At 46.1% G+C, this 16,081-nt stretch overlaps 1 protein-coding gene across 1 annotated transcript in view; it reads left to right on the top strand.

Annotated features, from left to right (window-relative positions):
• The window catches only part of Tg (thyroglobulin), a 181,321-nt gene that overhangs the window by 37,016 nt on the left and 128,224 nt on the right, over window positions 1-16,081 (top strand). The window contains 4 exon segments of the mRNA XM_038341990.1: window positions 2,578-2,748; window positions 8,507-8,623; window positions 10,928-11,043; window positions 13,241-13,349. Coding sequence (XP_038197918.1) covers window positions 2,578-2,748; window positions 8,507-8,623; window positions 10,928-11,043; window positions 13,241-13,349 — 513 coding nt within the window.

Below are 16,081 nucleotides of genomic sequence, written 5' to 3' on the forward strand. Positions count from 1 at the left end.
ATCAAAGGAGATGAAACCTCCTTCTCTGATAAGGAACATTTCCTTGGAAGGAGGGCCACGCTAATAGGATGGTAATGCTGACAGACTCAAAACAAAAGGGATTTTGTAGGTAGGAACCTGCTGATCCCAGAGCAAACCCCTCAGCATGATGGCCCTTGACATCAGAGTGCCATTTCCCCTTAAACACTGACTCCTGGTGGAGGGGGCCTGGCATGCGGTTTCTGGGCCACAACAGGACTTTCTATTTTATTTTTATTTTTTTATTAAAAATTTCCATTTCCTTCCCTCCTCCCACTTCCCTCCCCTCCCCTCCACCCACACCCCCACTCCCTCCCTCTCCAGGCCAAAGAGCAGTCAGGGTTCCCTACACTATGGGAAGTCCAAGGTCCTCCCAACTCCCCCCAGGTCCAGGAAGGTGAGCATCCAAAAACTGACACAGGCTCCCACAAAGCCTGTCCATGCAGTAGAATCAAAGCCCAGCACCATTGTCCTTGGCTTCTCAGTCAGCCTCCCACCGTCAGCCCATTCAAAGAGTCCGGTTTGATCACCATGCTCCATCAGTCCCATTCCAACTGGCCTTGGTGATCTCCCATTAGATCTGTCCCACCGTTCTCAGTGGGTGAACGCACCCCTCACTGGTCCTGACTTCCTTGCTCATGTTATCCCTTCTTCTGCCTCCTCATTAGGAGCTTGGGAGCTCAGTCCAGTGCTCCAGTGTGGGGTCTCTGTCTTTATCTCCATCCATCACCAGATGAAGGTTCTATGGTAATATGCAAGATAATCATCAGTGTGGCTATAGGACAAGGGCCATTCAGGTACCCTTTCCTCTGCTGCCCCAAGGAACAAGCTGGGGACATCTCCTTGGACACCTGGGAACCCCCTCTAGAGTCAAGTCTCTTGCCAACCCTAAAATGGCTTCCATAATTAAGATATATACTTCCCCAGCAGAACTTTATTAAAAGGGCATCTGTGTCAGGCTCTACCCCTCACTGTGAAGGAGACACATCAGAAATGGAGGAAGCAGAACAATGAGACCCACCTTGGTCTCTCCCTCCCCTCGCCAGCAAGGTGGCTTAAATCAGGCAGCTGTCTTCTGAGTGTCAGTCTGTCCTCTGTGAGATGCGTCATTGGTGCCACATTCCTGGTATATCGCCTGATGCAGAGTGGTTAGAGTATCAGGCACTGTTTCTTTGTTTTGTTTTGTTTTGTGGTTCTCAGGATGCAGGATCAGTGTGTCAACATGGCAGGATAGAGGGTTAGAGGTGGGGCTATGGGGTGGGAGGAATAGGAATGCCAAGGTTGGGTTTCTCTAGCTGCTTATGCCATGAGGCCTGTGTGTACTGTGTGCACAGAGACTAAGACCTCCAGCCTTCCTCTTTGCTTAAACACATTCCATTGTCTTCTAAACTCCTGACCCCATCCCCCTGGAACTGCATTCCAAAGATGCTACCCTTGAATTCTACCACGAAAGATTGTGGATTCAGCACATGATTTGGGGCAGACACAATGTCAAGCCCATAGCAAGCAGTGAGGAGGTATTTGATGTGTGATAACACCTTCCCCCCCCCCCACACACACACACATACTGATGCAGATGCTGTGCACTGATCCAGGTGCTGCAGTGACATTCCTGTGTAGCTGTAGTGGACTGGGCTCTGTCATGAACCTTCCTCATTTATCTTCCTGAATCCAGGAGCAGTGTTTCGTGGATTTGGACTGGTTCCTGAAGGACTACTAATGGGCAGGATGGGCATGGAGAATGACTTCCAGAAAAGAGGTGTTAAACTTGAACACAGGGATAGAGGGGAGTCATCCCTGGACTTCATCCTTAGCATTCATGGACGTTGATGGGGGATTGTACATTTTAGACACTATGAAATGCAGTCAGCTGCATTTCCTGGCCTCATGGAGCTTCCATGAAGTGGAATGCAAGAAGTTCATTATCACCTTTTCGCAGGGGTATAGAAACACCAACCAAACTTACCACTCTGAAGGAGAGGTGTCAGTTAAGAAGAATAGTAGCATTGGACAAGACCAAGTTGGGGTTCTGGGGATGCTGCTGTCTCTCTAGGCAGCTATTTCAAACATCTATAAGCTGGGTGGATTTAACAGGCAACAGAACTTTGTTTTTCCTATTCTGGAGTCTGGAAGCCCCAATCAAGTTCAGTGCCTACTGAAAATCCACAGACGCTGGCTTTCTGAGTGTCTCTATATGCAGACAGTGCATGCCAGCGTCCTTTGTCCTCTTTGTAAGGGCACCAATTCCCTGGTGTCTGAGGGCACTGTCCTCGTATCAAAAAATCACCTACCTAAGACCACACCTCCTACTACAATCACACTGAAGATCAGATTCCAAAATATAGGCTTTTCAGCCCATATGAAGAGTTCTCTGTGGAATGGACACAGTGCCTGGGTGGTACGCTTTGCTGAGGATGGGCACACACAGAGATTTCAGCTAGAATGTCTGGCTTACCCATGACTTTGACCTCACCACGGTCCAGCGGTCCTGGAAGTTGGAAGAGAAGGAACAGACCACACAGTCCTATTACTCATTACCGTGTTTATCTGTTGTTCCAGGTATCACTGACTGTCAGAGAAATGAGGCTGGCCTACAGTGTGACCAGGATGGCCTGTACCATGCCAGCCAGAGGGACAGGGACAGTGGTGCAGCCTTCTGCGTGGACAGCGAAGGGCAGAGGCTACAGTGGTTGCAGACAGAGGCGGGGCGCTCAGATTCCCCGTGCCTGAGTATGTACTGGTTATTGTATCCACTGTGGTTGCTGGATCGGGGTCTGTCAGGGACCCTAGAAAAGGCATTATACACAGATGACATTGTCTCTGTCTTAGTTAGGGCTTCTGTTGTTGTGAAGAAGATATCATGACCACAGCAATTCTTATAAGGAAAACACTTAAGTTAGATGGTAGCTTACAGTTTTCAGAGGTTTGGTCCATTATCATCATGGGAGGAGAGGCATGGTAGTGTGCAGGCTGAGATTTCTTACATTTTAACTCATAGAGAACATGGAACTGGTCTGTGACATTGGGTGGTATATTGAGCATGTGCCCCACAGTGACACCTTCCTCCAACAAGGCCTTGCCTACTACAGCAATGCCACACCTCAAAATAGGTCTCTTCCTATGAATTTATGGGGCCTTTACATTCAAATTACCACAGTCTCCTACTCTATACTAAAAGTTTTTTAACTTACAGAGAAGTTGGAAAGGAAATGATAAAATGAAGATTTCCTTCACTTAGAGCCCTGTTACTATGCTGCTTTTTTCGTTGCTAGTTGAATCATTTGAAAATAGGTTTCAGGAATCATAAGAACATTACCCCTGAATAACTTGGCAAGCAAACTAGATGAATTTTCCACAAAATCCGAGCTGCTGAGGCCTCCTCTCTTGTAATCAGCTTGCCTCTGTGAATCTGGGTAGCATTGTCCCTCTCAGCTGGATGCTGTGGAACTGTTGGGTATCTGTCCTTCTTCCATCGCTTCCTTATGGGGTCACTCAGAATGACTTGCTCAACCTCTCTGATCACCCAGTCTATTTTCTGAGACATTGTGAGAATCGACATCTCCTCAAATGTCAACAATTACTTCACCAAGCACTACCTCAGGTCCTTGGGGTGAGGCCTTTGGATGAGAAGGGTCCCAGGAGTACCATTGGAATGTGTGAGTCTACAGAGCCAAAGAGAAGGGTGTGGTATCTGCGGTCAGAGTGGCTAAGTCCCCAAAGTCCCCTTGCTGCTGGTGTAGTACTGGACACTCCCTCGCCCCTCAGCATTGTTCTCCTCATGTGTAAGGTGGAGATCCAAGGGCCTTTCTTACTGGTTGTCAAAGCATTAGCTCACCATGCCACAGCCACGGTGACCAGACCCTTCAGGTATACTGGTGCTGAGGAGCTGTTGCTACCTTGCTTCTTCTCTGTTTATGAAAAGGTATGGGAGAGGATAGAAACAATGGGCAAAGTCCCTTTGTGCTGGTCTCGTCTTTGTCCTTAGGACTCAGCTCCGCCTTCACAGACCTTCTCCCTTTGCTTGAGGCCCCATTGGCTTGTTTTTCTTCCCCATATGGAACAGCTGTGGTTGGAATAAACCCTGCTGGCCAACTTCTTAACTGTGCAAGAAAAAGTTGTCCTATTGAGCTCACCATGTGTCAGAATTCTGCATATTCACCACAGTATACTTGTAGTGTCCTGAGATTGTTTTTTTCCAGTATTTACCTGAGGACATAGCATCAAGGAATGCTGAGTGTTTTTCTTTAACCTAAAGCTTCGGATGCCACACAACTCGGTTTAATCTTGGATGATTCTCACTCCCTAGACCCTGTCTTTATCATTGCACTTATCTGTGTTTCTATTCAGATTCATTGCATGAATGCAAACGCGTGAGCGCACACACACATACACACACAACACAAACACACACTACATTTTCTCATGAATTCATAAATATACACAAACCATATGTAGGGCTTTCTTGTCCTTATGGGGAAGTCGGTACAGCTAATGATAAAAGGAGACACAATTTGGGGTAAGAAATAATCATTTTCCAAGGATCAAGAGCCATTGTTCCTCTTATCCAGCAGAGTGGTTAACAGATCTCATGCATTTTGTGAGGAGAGTGTGTACATTCCATGAAAATCCACAGAAGTCCTCATTTTTCCTATTTTTTCTTATGTTTTTTATCATTTGTGGTGGGCGTGCACACATACACTTGTCGTTGCATTTGTGTGGAGTGTCAGAGAATCAGTTCTCATCCTAGGTAGGCTCAAAATTAAATGAAGGTAATCAGGATGAGCCATCTCACCAGTCCAGAAATCTCTTTTCCTCAGTCCCTCTCTTGTGGGCAGGGCTAACAGTCACAGGGAGTCGATGCAAACTGACAGCTTCTAAGACCAGATGGGGGCTCATTTCCAGGTGAGGTTCAAAGCGGCCCTGATGATCACGAGGCTGCTCGGAAATTATTGCCTGTGTGCTTTGAGGTCTCTTTGTGGTCCCTGCCGTGCTCAGTGTGAGGATGGTGCACACAATCTGTAAGATATCTGCAGTTCATGTTGTGCTGCCCGCATTCAGAATGAACAAGTCACTTTCGTTGGCAGCCTAAGACGCACTCTGGAGTTACAGCTCCAGCTGAACAGGCTGGAGGGGATGTCCCCAAGGCACTGACTTTTGCTCTGTTTTCAAGGCATCTTCAGCTTCTTGGCAAAGCTGGGAGCTTATTTTCGTTTCTTGGAGAGTGCAAGGGACTTCTGTTTAAGGAATAGCTGCTTTGGGGGTGTGTCAGTGGTGTCCCTTCTCCACATCTCAAACTTTTGGGGAGGAAAAGTGGCAGTCATCACCATTGGAGGCGTTTCCCCCCAGAGAACACCCAGGCTTTAGAGCTCACCTCCCCACCGTTTCACGTGTCCTCTGTGTGGATGCTACCCTCTGTCCAAATCTGCGGTGTCATCTTCACACACTTCAGGGCTTGCCATGCCCTCCTCTTTATCCTCTGGTTCAGCCCAGTGATTTGGCTATGATGGTCCCAGCATGGTTATTTTGAAAGTCAAGTCTCCTCACATAGTGTCTCTTGAATATCTCTATGACTATGAGGCACCCATCCGGGAAAAGTGAGTTGACAATATGGCGCCTTGTTTCTGTGTCGCAATCTCATTAAAGTGTTGTGCCCTTTGGGCCTACAGCTCACTCTGATTCTTGATTTATTTCAGAGCAATATGTGCTTGGTGACAGAATAGATGAATTGCTCCTCTTAGCAAAACTTCTTCAAAAAAACCATGCCCTACAGATCTGTCTGCCAGGAAGGAGAGTCCCTTATGGTTTGAGTTCCTGTGGTCAATTTTGCAAACTCTCAGGAGTCTTCACAGAGGGACAAACTTTGTAACTCATAAGCCATTTCTTCCATGCTATTTTATTGATTCTTATAACCAGAAATTGGGGACTTCCCAGAAGTCCCAGAAGCTGAAAGTGTGCCGGAGGTCCAGAGCCAGTGAGGAATGATTGCACTGGGATGTGGGTGAAATTTGGCTCCAGAGCTAATATGGTGTAGCTTGTGGCCCTGATGTCTCTATGTCTTCAGTGCCTACAGCTTGCGGAGTCCTGAGGTTCCCTTACTTTCTCTTGGATACTTGGTAAATGTATTTCCATACTCCCCACATTGCCTTGACTTACTCAGGGGAAATAGATCAAGTTTATCTTCTCTTTAACTTTAGATCAGGCTCTTTTATTTTTTTCAATGTATTTATTTATTATGTATACAGTGTTCTGCCTGCATGTCTACCTGCATGCCAGAATAGGGTACCAGACCTCATTACGGATGGTTGTGAGCTACCACATGGTTGCTGGGAATTGAAACTCAGGACCTCTGGAAGAGTAGCCAGTAGTCTTAACCAGTGAGCCATATCTCTGGCCCTAGATCCAGGTTCTTAAATCTGCTCTGTTGACCGATGCTGTGCTTTTGTGCACCATACCATATATCTAAACAGAGATATCCTCCCTGCTATTGAAAGTATACAATCATGACACACTCTCCTGGCTTACAAGGTGGGAGTTACATTAATAATCACATACATGTCCGTGTGTTATCCAGCTGTCCAGCTATTCATTCACACCATCTGCCCATCTATTCATGGAACAAGGGACTCCGTCATTGTGCCAGCTTGCAATGGTTCAGATACGATTAGTGCATTCTTTTTACCATGGAGGGCAATGGGCACATACATAGCCATGACTTACTGTGTAAGAGCCATGGCTAGATATATGCTATTTAAACATTAACCTTTATGCTTCCTCTACAATATTATGAAACTCTGCTTTGATACATAGCAAGTATACAAAGAGAACATGCGAATACCAAAATTAATTTTCACTTGTCCCTCTGCTTTGCTGGCAATAAACTTCTTCATAGCACCCAGGACTGAGAAGAACTCCACTACTGGGGCCTGTTCATGTAGAATCTCTAAGCAGAGAACAAAAGGGCTTCACTTTTAGGTATTCTTCATTAGAAACGGGAAGACCTGTCAAGGTTAGATTCAATCTAGAACAGGGGACAGGTAGTACTACATCAAAGTGTCCTTGGTGACCCTGGAATGAGCCTTCTGTGGTATTTGCTAGACTGGCACTTCAGGAGTATAAACAAAGTAATACGGAATGGAAAATAAAAGAGAAGGGGATTATGTGGGCTGAGTTTATGAACCTGGCAACTTCAGTGATGAGTGCAGATGGGTCGCTTTGTAAACTTAGAGAATGTTTTAGTTCTTAATTTTTAAAAGTTTATCATATAAGTGTGCTTATACACACGAAGCACCACTTGCCACCTGCTATTATTTTCCTTCTCCTCCTTTTCTCATCCTTGCCCCTTTGAATTAGGTCCTTTTTTGTTCACCTAGATGACAGTTCCACAGACAACTTTTCAACATCGAAGCATCGGAAGAGCTTAAAAGCCTGCTGTTTATGTATTACCACTAAGGCATTTCTATCCTTCGCATATGAAAAGCTGAGAAAAAGACGACTTAAACGTTGCATCTACTTAGAATTCTTTTCTGCCTCCGCATGAAAGACGTGATGTTTGACTGACGCAGAACAATGTAGATTCATGACTTGTTTATAAATGGATTGGATAGTGTAATAGTGAGCACCTACATCCAGGTCTGTAATGAATGACTGGAATGTGCTAAGGGGGATTATACATACATTTGCGTGTTTCGATTGAGGCCTGCAGTACAGGCACACTGGATTTTTTTGTGGTTTGGAAGATGGTTCTTTTTCCTTGACTGTTACTCTCCTTTTATAACCCTTTGTGAGGAAAGGAATGTGTTCCAAGTCCACAAAGCTTGCCCGAAATTTGTCTGTTGTTTCCTCCTCAGCTTGTCCTAGTTCCTGAAGCAGGTGGCTCGTGCGGAGTCCCCAGCCAAAGGGATCTCAAGTGTGTGTGACAGGTCAGACTAGATACACAAGATGGACAACCTATCACTTAAGTAAATATGGCCTGAAAAAGCGGAGGAGCCACGTGACTTCCTCTCCAAATCTGCAAAACTCTCATGTGCACATGTTTGATTCCCAGGCCTTGCAAAAATAGCTTACCCCTTACCCCCTCCTTCAGAAAGAACTCAGAATTATTTTGGGGGAAGGACAATTTCAATGTAATCACCATGCAGTATAATTAGCATTCGAAGACAGGGAAAGACAGGGAAAAAAATCAGTTAGCAATGAGAAGAGATGAGATGAAAGGTCCTACTATAATGTAAGATTTTCCTTTTCCTTCCAGGGAATAGGGTGGGAGAAGGAGACCAGCGAGTTATACTGCTGAGAATTGGGTGTGAGGCAGCAGGCTGGAGCTCCTTTCTGTGGTAATTGCTCCATGTGAGACAGATATGTGACCAAGGGTGAAAATAGGTTCAGTGACCTCCTGACCTTAGCAGGACTCTCTAGCCTGACCTAATAGTTACGTGCAAAATGTCCTCAGTGCACTTCAGGCTTGGATCTCACGGGTCTGTTTCATTTCCAGTGATGCAAAAATTTGAAAAAGTTCCAGAATCGAAGGTGATCTTTGATGCCAATTCTCCTGTGATAGTCAAATCCAAAGTCCCTGGTGCAGACTCCCCACTGGTACAGTGCTTGGCAGGTAAGCCATGAGGAAATGCACACACATGGAGAGACAGGGCAAACTACATTATTCAATGGGATGAAAAATTCAATTCATCAGAAACATAGGCAACTTGATTTATTAAATATCTGTGCAATTCCTAACTTCTCTGTGGTTTATCTCATATCTACTAACTGCCACGAGTTGCACTGAACGTTGGAAAATAGGAATGTATCCTCCTGTGTATCGCCACGTACCTATGCAGTCTGTTCTGAGAGGTAGGAGTAGCAACTTCTGCTCATTGAACATGCCTCTCTACAGGGGCGTCTAGTCACTCTACAACCACCCTATAGTGATCCCAAGGCACGGGTGAGAAGAAGGGGTTGGGAGTGTCAGTAGATCATTCAATGGCATGGAGTTAGCAAGTGACAAGTCTTAAATTCAAACCCAGGCTAGCAGATATTTTACAAGTGTGGTCGTGGCCACATACCTCTTCCAATAGCAGACCAGGTGCAATTGTGGCCATGCCACATACCTCTTCCAATGGCACTCTGGACAAGGATCTACTTTGGATAACATCTCTGTTCAGGCTAAGTCTATGCTCTTGTTTGCATTGTGAATACAACGCAGAGGCAGGAACTAGAGATCTGACAAAATTATCTGTAGAAGAGTGGCATGTGGGGACTGGATGAAGAGTGCCAAGGGGAAAGTTGTGCAGACAAGAGGAGGCAACACAAGGACAACAGACTTCGTAGGTACCTTGGAGGGTCGCTTGTCCCTGCGGAGTATTGCACAGGCACCCACGTGCACCATCGCACTGTAGCCCAGCTTGGTTTGGAAAGACAAGGCAGCAGGCAAATAAAAAGGAGGTGTAGAATTATACAGAGCGAGCTTAGCAAGAGAGGGCAAGGTCCTTTGGGAGCACCAGGAGATACTTTATCCAAGAGGTTGAAACCCAGTGCTTAAGGCAAGGGGACAGCAATAGACAGAAGTCAGAATGAGGCGACATTGTCAGGAAGGTCGGACAAGAAGACAGGGTCTGAGAGAGATGTGAGAGCAGGCTCTCTCACTCCGAGGCAGCCAGCACCTGCAGATTAGTGGGGTTTGGATATCTTCAACCAGGAAAATCATTTCCCATGGCTCTAGATGCTGCAGACCCAAAAGCAAGGGGTTGGCAGCCTCGGTCTGTTCTCAGTTTCTCAATGGCCACCTTCCTGCTTTGTCTTTACATGGTTTCCCCTATGTATCTGTTTCCTTCTCTCTTCTCCTTATTAGGATACGGGTTATGAGCTCAGTTCGCATTATTACTGCTTTACAGACCCCAAATATAAATAAATTATAGTCATATTCTAATGGACTGGTAGTTAGGACTCGAACTCAGGAATAGGAGACATAATTAGTCTCATAATAAACATTAAGAGGCTGTTGCAGAATGTCACATAGCCATTTAAGAGGAAGGAACATGAAATGACCGTGGCAGTAAGAAAGATGGGTACCACTGTCGATAAGAAAAAGGAAGTTGAGCCGGGCGGTGGTGGCGCACGCCTTTAATCCCAGCACTCGGGAGGCAGAGGCAGGCGGATCTCTGTGAGTTCGAGACCAGCCTGGTCTACAAGAGCTAGTTCCAGGACAGGCTCCAAAGCCACAGAGAAACCCTGTCTCGAAAAACCAAAAAAAAAAAAAAAAGAAAAAGGAAGTTGTAAGAAAGCCATGTATTCAATGTACTATTGAGAACGGAACAGAAAGGAGGAAAAGAAAATGAAGATGTGGATTTTAGGGTCACTGGGTACATTGTGTGCTTGGGACATGGTGGCAATGCTGAGTCTTGGTCAGCACCAATTAACCTGATTGTTCTGATACTGATATGGAACACTTGTTGCCTTGACTGTCCTTGTCCCTAAGTCTGAAATAAGGTCTTGCTTGCAGTGAAAATCAAGTTAATATGGCTGAAGATCAGGCAACCTTTAGGGCAGGGGGCATGTGGGCTAAGGTGAGCCATTTTCTTTGAGTTCTGATGGAGCAGGGTGTTTGCTAGTTGAAAGACACTATTTGCTTTATACTGCCTAATTCATATGGGTCAACTTGCAAAAACACATATAGATATAGATATTCCTTAAATGTGTTTATATGTGTGTGTGTGTGTTTTTATGTATTCTGTGTGTATTTGGGGACAATGTGAGTATTTGTGTTTGGATTCTGTGTGTGTGTGTGTGTGTGTGTGTGTGTGTATGTGTGTATGTGCATATTTGGATAGTGGGGATATGTACAGGAGATGAGGGTGAGGACAGGGTGTGGGTCTGTCCATCCTCAGCATCATCTGTTGCTCTCCCGTGGTTCTTGCAGATTGTGCAGACGATGAGGCCTGCAGCTTTTTCACGGTGTCCACAACGGGGCCAGAGGTTTTGTGTGACTTTTATTCTTGGACAAGAAGCAACTTTGCCTGTGTGACTTCTGATCAGGTAAGTTGCCGCAGAGAGCTGTACTCCTTTTCCTCTGTGCTGAACATGATCTTGTGTTCCCGTGGAGGCAATCAAGTGGCCCTTATGCCTGAAGATTGTCAAAGTGGTCAGTTCTGGAACTGTAGCTGTCCTGGGCTAGAGAGACTAAGGAAGTGACAGTAGGAATAGTATAGCATCTGACCAATCAGGACAGCGCCTCGGTGTGAAGAACCCTCATCCTCTGCCATTGCTTACCTCATCAGGCAGCTTAGTTCCTCATGCTAAGGGGTTATTGTCCAGAGCCCTAAATATCACCTGACTCCTGAGCTCTGGACACCAGCATTACTTCCACTGTGGAAGTCAAGTGTGATTGCGCTTTGGAAATATAAAAAGGTTAGACATCCATCAGACCTACATGAGACTGCTGTTTCTACAAGTGAAAGCTATTGGAAAATGAGAAGTTTTAGGTTGTACTGTTGCATTAGGGTAGAAGGGCATCCAGCCAAGATCAAGTCCCAGGTCCCAGGGTCCTAAATGCCTGATGTTGCAGTCTCCACTTTACTATCCAGATTTTCCTGGGTCCTCTTAGAAAATGTCTACATACTGTAATCCTTTTTTAGTTTGTGTGTATGTGGACACAATCAGTCTTCTTTTCTTCCTCGACTCCCTCATGCATTTTTGCATGTCTGCATCTTTTTATCGTGGTAGCCAGTCCACAGCATGGATGTGTATGACCCACTTCAACTGCGTTCAGTTTAGGACACCCAGGTGCACGGTTGCCTTAAAGCATCACTGGCCCTGGACACGGCATGTGCCTGTGTAGTGTACATGAGTCAGAGTGTTCCTGCGTGATGCCCCACCAGGTGCCTGGAGAGGGATCCCCCACCCCCGAGTTTTAGCAGCTTGTTTGATGTAAATGAAATGCTGGTGGGACTCAGATTAAAATATAAATCCCTTTCACTTGTTCTCTCCAGATCCTTCAGACACTGCCCCCCCCCCCAGTAATAAATGACTATATACCCACATCACAGCAGGGTTGTGAGGATGGAGGAAGGCTCCCGGGTGCCACACTGGACAATTTCTGCTGTGAGCTTTGCTATGATGGCTATTGATGCTCTCAGTGTTATTCTCCTCCCCAGTCTCCAGCGGGCCAGCAGGAGGTTTCCCAGGAAGCCCTGCCTGGAGCATTGTTAAGGTTCCTCCCCAGAGTCCTGGGCTCTCAGTGATGTCCTAAGGCGGGAGTGGGGCTTGGATGTTAGTTACATCTGATTGGTCCATCTCCTTGAGGGTTAGGACCCCATTCCTAGCTGCTCTCAGAGCCTTCCTGGCCCTGCAGCGCCAACTCCTTTCAGATTTGGGAACCATAGTGCAGGAGTTCAGCTTCCCAAGTCCAGACATCCATCTTGACTCCTGCCCAGGCAGGTAGAACCAAAAGGAATAAGGAAGGGATAAGGGATAAGGATCTGGGCCTCTACCTCAATCCCTTTCAGGTCTTCACTTCCCCTTCGTTTTATGCCCTCCATGGTCCTCCCTTCCCTCCTCAGGCCTTGGTCTCTTCTGTAAAGAAAACATGAAGAGACAGTACCTTCAAGTAGCCCGTACTTAGTCTCTGCCCTAAAGAGCCCTCATGTGAAACTCTATGGCTGGCAAAATCCTGGAAACAAGCCACAGATGAGTATGGTCAGCTTTGCCCCACCCACAGAACCGTTGAAAACCAATCAGGAAAGAGAGCAAAGGTAACCAAGAAAGGCAGGTGCACTGGAGTCTGACTGCCTTCCCAAGCCTCAGACTTCACCAATGGACAGACTGTATGCCTGCCAGGCCTCCCCTGAGCAGGCTCCTCCCACCTCCCCTCTCCATCCACTGCCCATCTCACTGGAAAGAGTTCCTGGTGTCTAATTAGAACCCCGTCCATATTCAGTTTTTCTGGGAAGCTCCTCTAGGTCCTGCTTCTCTACAGAATCCACCCCTGTCACCCCTGTCACAGACTCTTCGCCAGTTGCATGTCTTTTGCAGCCGCCAGCACAGCTGATAAGAGTTTGCTGCTCCCACGGTGCCCCTCTAATAAAGCTGGAAAACCTAGAACCAGACGTCCCCATGAACTTCCCTGGCAACCCCTCGGTAGATAGCTGTGCTTATAGTTTAGTAAATATGTAATTGCCTTGCTGTAAACCATGGGGAATGCTGGATAATACCGGGGCCCTTTTCCCACTTCCAGGAACAAGATGCCATGGGCAACTCCAAGGCAACCAGCTTCAGGAGCCTTATGTGCCAGGTGAAAGTGAGGACTAGCAGTGCAGGCTCTCTGGCTGTGTATAGGAAGAAAGGTAGGTTGAGGGTGCTGGGTGGCTGACGCTATGAGAGACAGAAGGGGTGGATCTGGATGGGAGGAGACGTGGGGATATAAAGTTCTTAATAACTTTCCAAGGTCTGGGACCATGTGAATAACAAGAACTATTCTACTGTGTGTTACACATCTCACTTTCCCATGTATCTTTTCTTTTTTTTTTATGGAAACTTGAAAGTCCTCACAAACACAGACTTCCTTTAATATCCCATGTATCTTTAAAAAATGATTATCTATCTATCTATCTATCTATCTATCTATCTATCTATCTATCATCTATCTATCTATCTATCATCTATCTATCTATCTATCATCTATCTATCATCTATCTATCTATCTATCTATCTATCTATCTATCTATCTATCTATCATCTATCTATCTATCTATCATCTATCTATCTATCTATCATCTATCTATCTATCATCTATCTATCTATCATCTATCTATCTATCTATCATCTATCTATCTATCTATCTATCATCTATCTATCTATCATCTATCTATCTATCTATCTATCTATCTATCTATCTATCTATCTATCATCTATCTATCATCTATCTATCTATCTATCTATCTATCTATCATCTATCTATCTATCTATCTATCTATCTATCTATCTATCTATCATCTATCTATCTATCTATCATCTATCTAACATCATCATCATCTATCTTCTATCTACCTACCTACCTATTCTCTCTCTCTCTCTCTCTCTCTCTCTCTCTCTCTCTCTCTCTTTCTCTCTGTGTGTGTGTGTGTGTGTGTGTGTGTGTGAGTTGGCGCACATACACCACAGGATGCATGTGGCAGTCAAAGAACAACTTGAGGAAGTCATTTTCTCTTTCCACCATATGGGTTTTAGAGAGCAAATGCAGGCTGTCAGCCTTGGCAGCAAGAGCCTTCGCCTACTGAGCTATCTTGCCAGCCCTTCACTCTCTGTTCCTGAAGAGCTGTGGTGGGGCCTCAGCATTCTTAAAATAACATAGGGATAGCAGGAAGAAAGCCCGGGACCCTGGGAGTATGGGAGGGGTGAGTAGCAAATGTCTCTAGTGTCCTGTGGCCTACACCCCTCTGTCCTGCCTTGTTTGCCTCCTGCCCCTCATCCCCAGTGTCAGAGAGGGGCCAGCAGTATGCAGCTGGGTTCTGCGGCCTGTGGCTTCTTCCCCAGTCCTGGTTCTCTGGGCTATAGCTTTCCAGTGTTCTGAGAGGCAAGATTTCTGACTTCCGTGTCTTATTTCTGCCTTGGAGGCAGCTGAGTGTACTGAATCCTCACAGGGCTAGCTGTTTGATCTCTGGAGTTTTCCCAGATAGTCTAGACTTCAATGTGTATAGCAGTGAGATCTGCTTGTCAGAAAGGATCAATGAGGTAGCCCTTGTTACCCCTGGAGACCCTGCTTGGCAAGAACTGGAAAAGTGAGAATGTCTGTAGGCTGAGGACCAAAAGGCAGGTAATGGAGCAATTGGGTTTTGAGGGTGGAGAGGAGTGAGGTGGGGTTCTCTGAGGACTTCAGCTCTAGGCACATGGACTAGAGCACACTGAAGCTTCAGCCTCGAGCTGGAAGCAGCTGGCCTTAGATGACCAGGCCACAGCCTCAGCTGACCCTGCAGCATCCTTCAACTTGTGCAAGGACAAGCACGGTGTTTTCTCCCTCACATCCCTGTCCCGATGGAGCAGGATGTGTATGTGGTACCAGCATCTTCTGGTGTTGGCTTTCTCTGACCTACAGCCAAGGCTGCTACAGCTTCTGCCTCAATGTGCAATTGTTCCTACCATCCACTTTTAAGTGTAACAAAGCTTAGGGATCGCTTTATTCTACCAATAAAAGCCAAAGCAAATGAGGCAACCCAGGCTAAAAATGTCCCTTGAAAACTGTAATTTAGCCTTTTATCACACTTAAAAATACAATTACTTTTAAGTGTTTGTTGTCCTGCGCCTCCTCCTGTCTCCTGGAAGTTTATATTTGGATTACAAGGGAAAGTGAGAACCTCTTTGCTGCCAAACTCAACCCAGGGCAGAAACTGGCTCGGCGCTTTATTTTGCTTTCTGTCTGTTTAAAGCCAAGATGTGTTCCCGCTGTACTGGAAGTGGGAGGCAGCTGGACTCAACCTCCTGTGTTTACTCCACCTCCGATCAGACTATTTCCCACTTCTACTTTAAGCTCAGTCCTTTTCCCAGCGTGCTAATAATATGTTACAGGAGGAAATAACACAGGTTCTAGACAGTCCTCACTCGCAAAGGGCCTTCATGTCCAGTTCCACTCCTCACCCTAAGTCACTTGTGTGATGGAACCGTAAAAGGGGGAAGGGGGTTAGAGACTCCCAGTTTTCTACGATGTCCAATATCTCCTGCTCCTTATCCAGTTGAGGTTTACGGTCCTAGAACCTGTGATAGGAGCATGCGACCCTTAGCATCACAGGAAACCAATGTTGGGAAGCTCCTATGTGATGGGCTAGCCCAGCCCCCAAACAAAAGACGAGATCTGGAAGGGGGAAGCATCCATCTACCCACTACATCCGGGTGAAACATCCTTCGCACATGATCACTGAGACCTACTCCATTGTGGAGAACACGGAGCCGTATAGAGCACACAGCCTTGCCGTGGCCTTAACTCCTCACTAGGCATCACAGGACTATATGGGCTTTAGTGACCCAGTGGTAAAACTGTGAGCAGAACACAACACTGAACGAGAGAAGAATGAATTCAGTGAGG

Source organism: Arvicola amphibius, chromosome 9 (assembly GCF_903992535.2).
Source record: "Arvicola amphibius chromosome 9, mArvAmp1.2, whole genome shotgun sequence".
Classification (NCBI taxonomy): Eukaryota; Metazoa; Chordata; class Mammalia; order Rodentia; family Cricetidae; genus Arvicola; species Arvicola amphibius.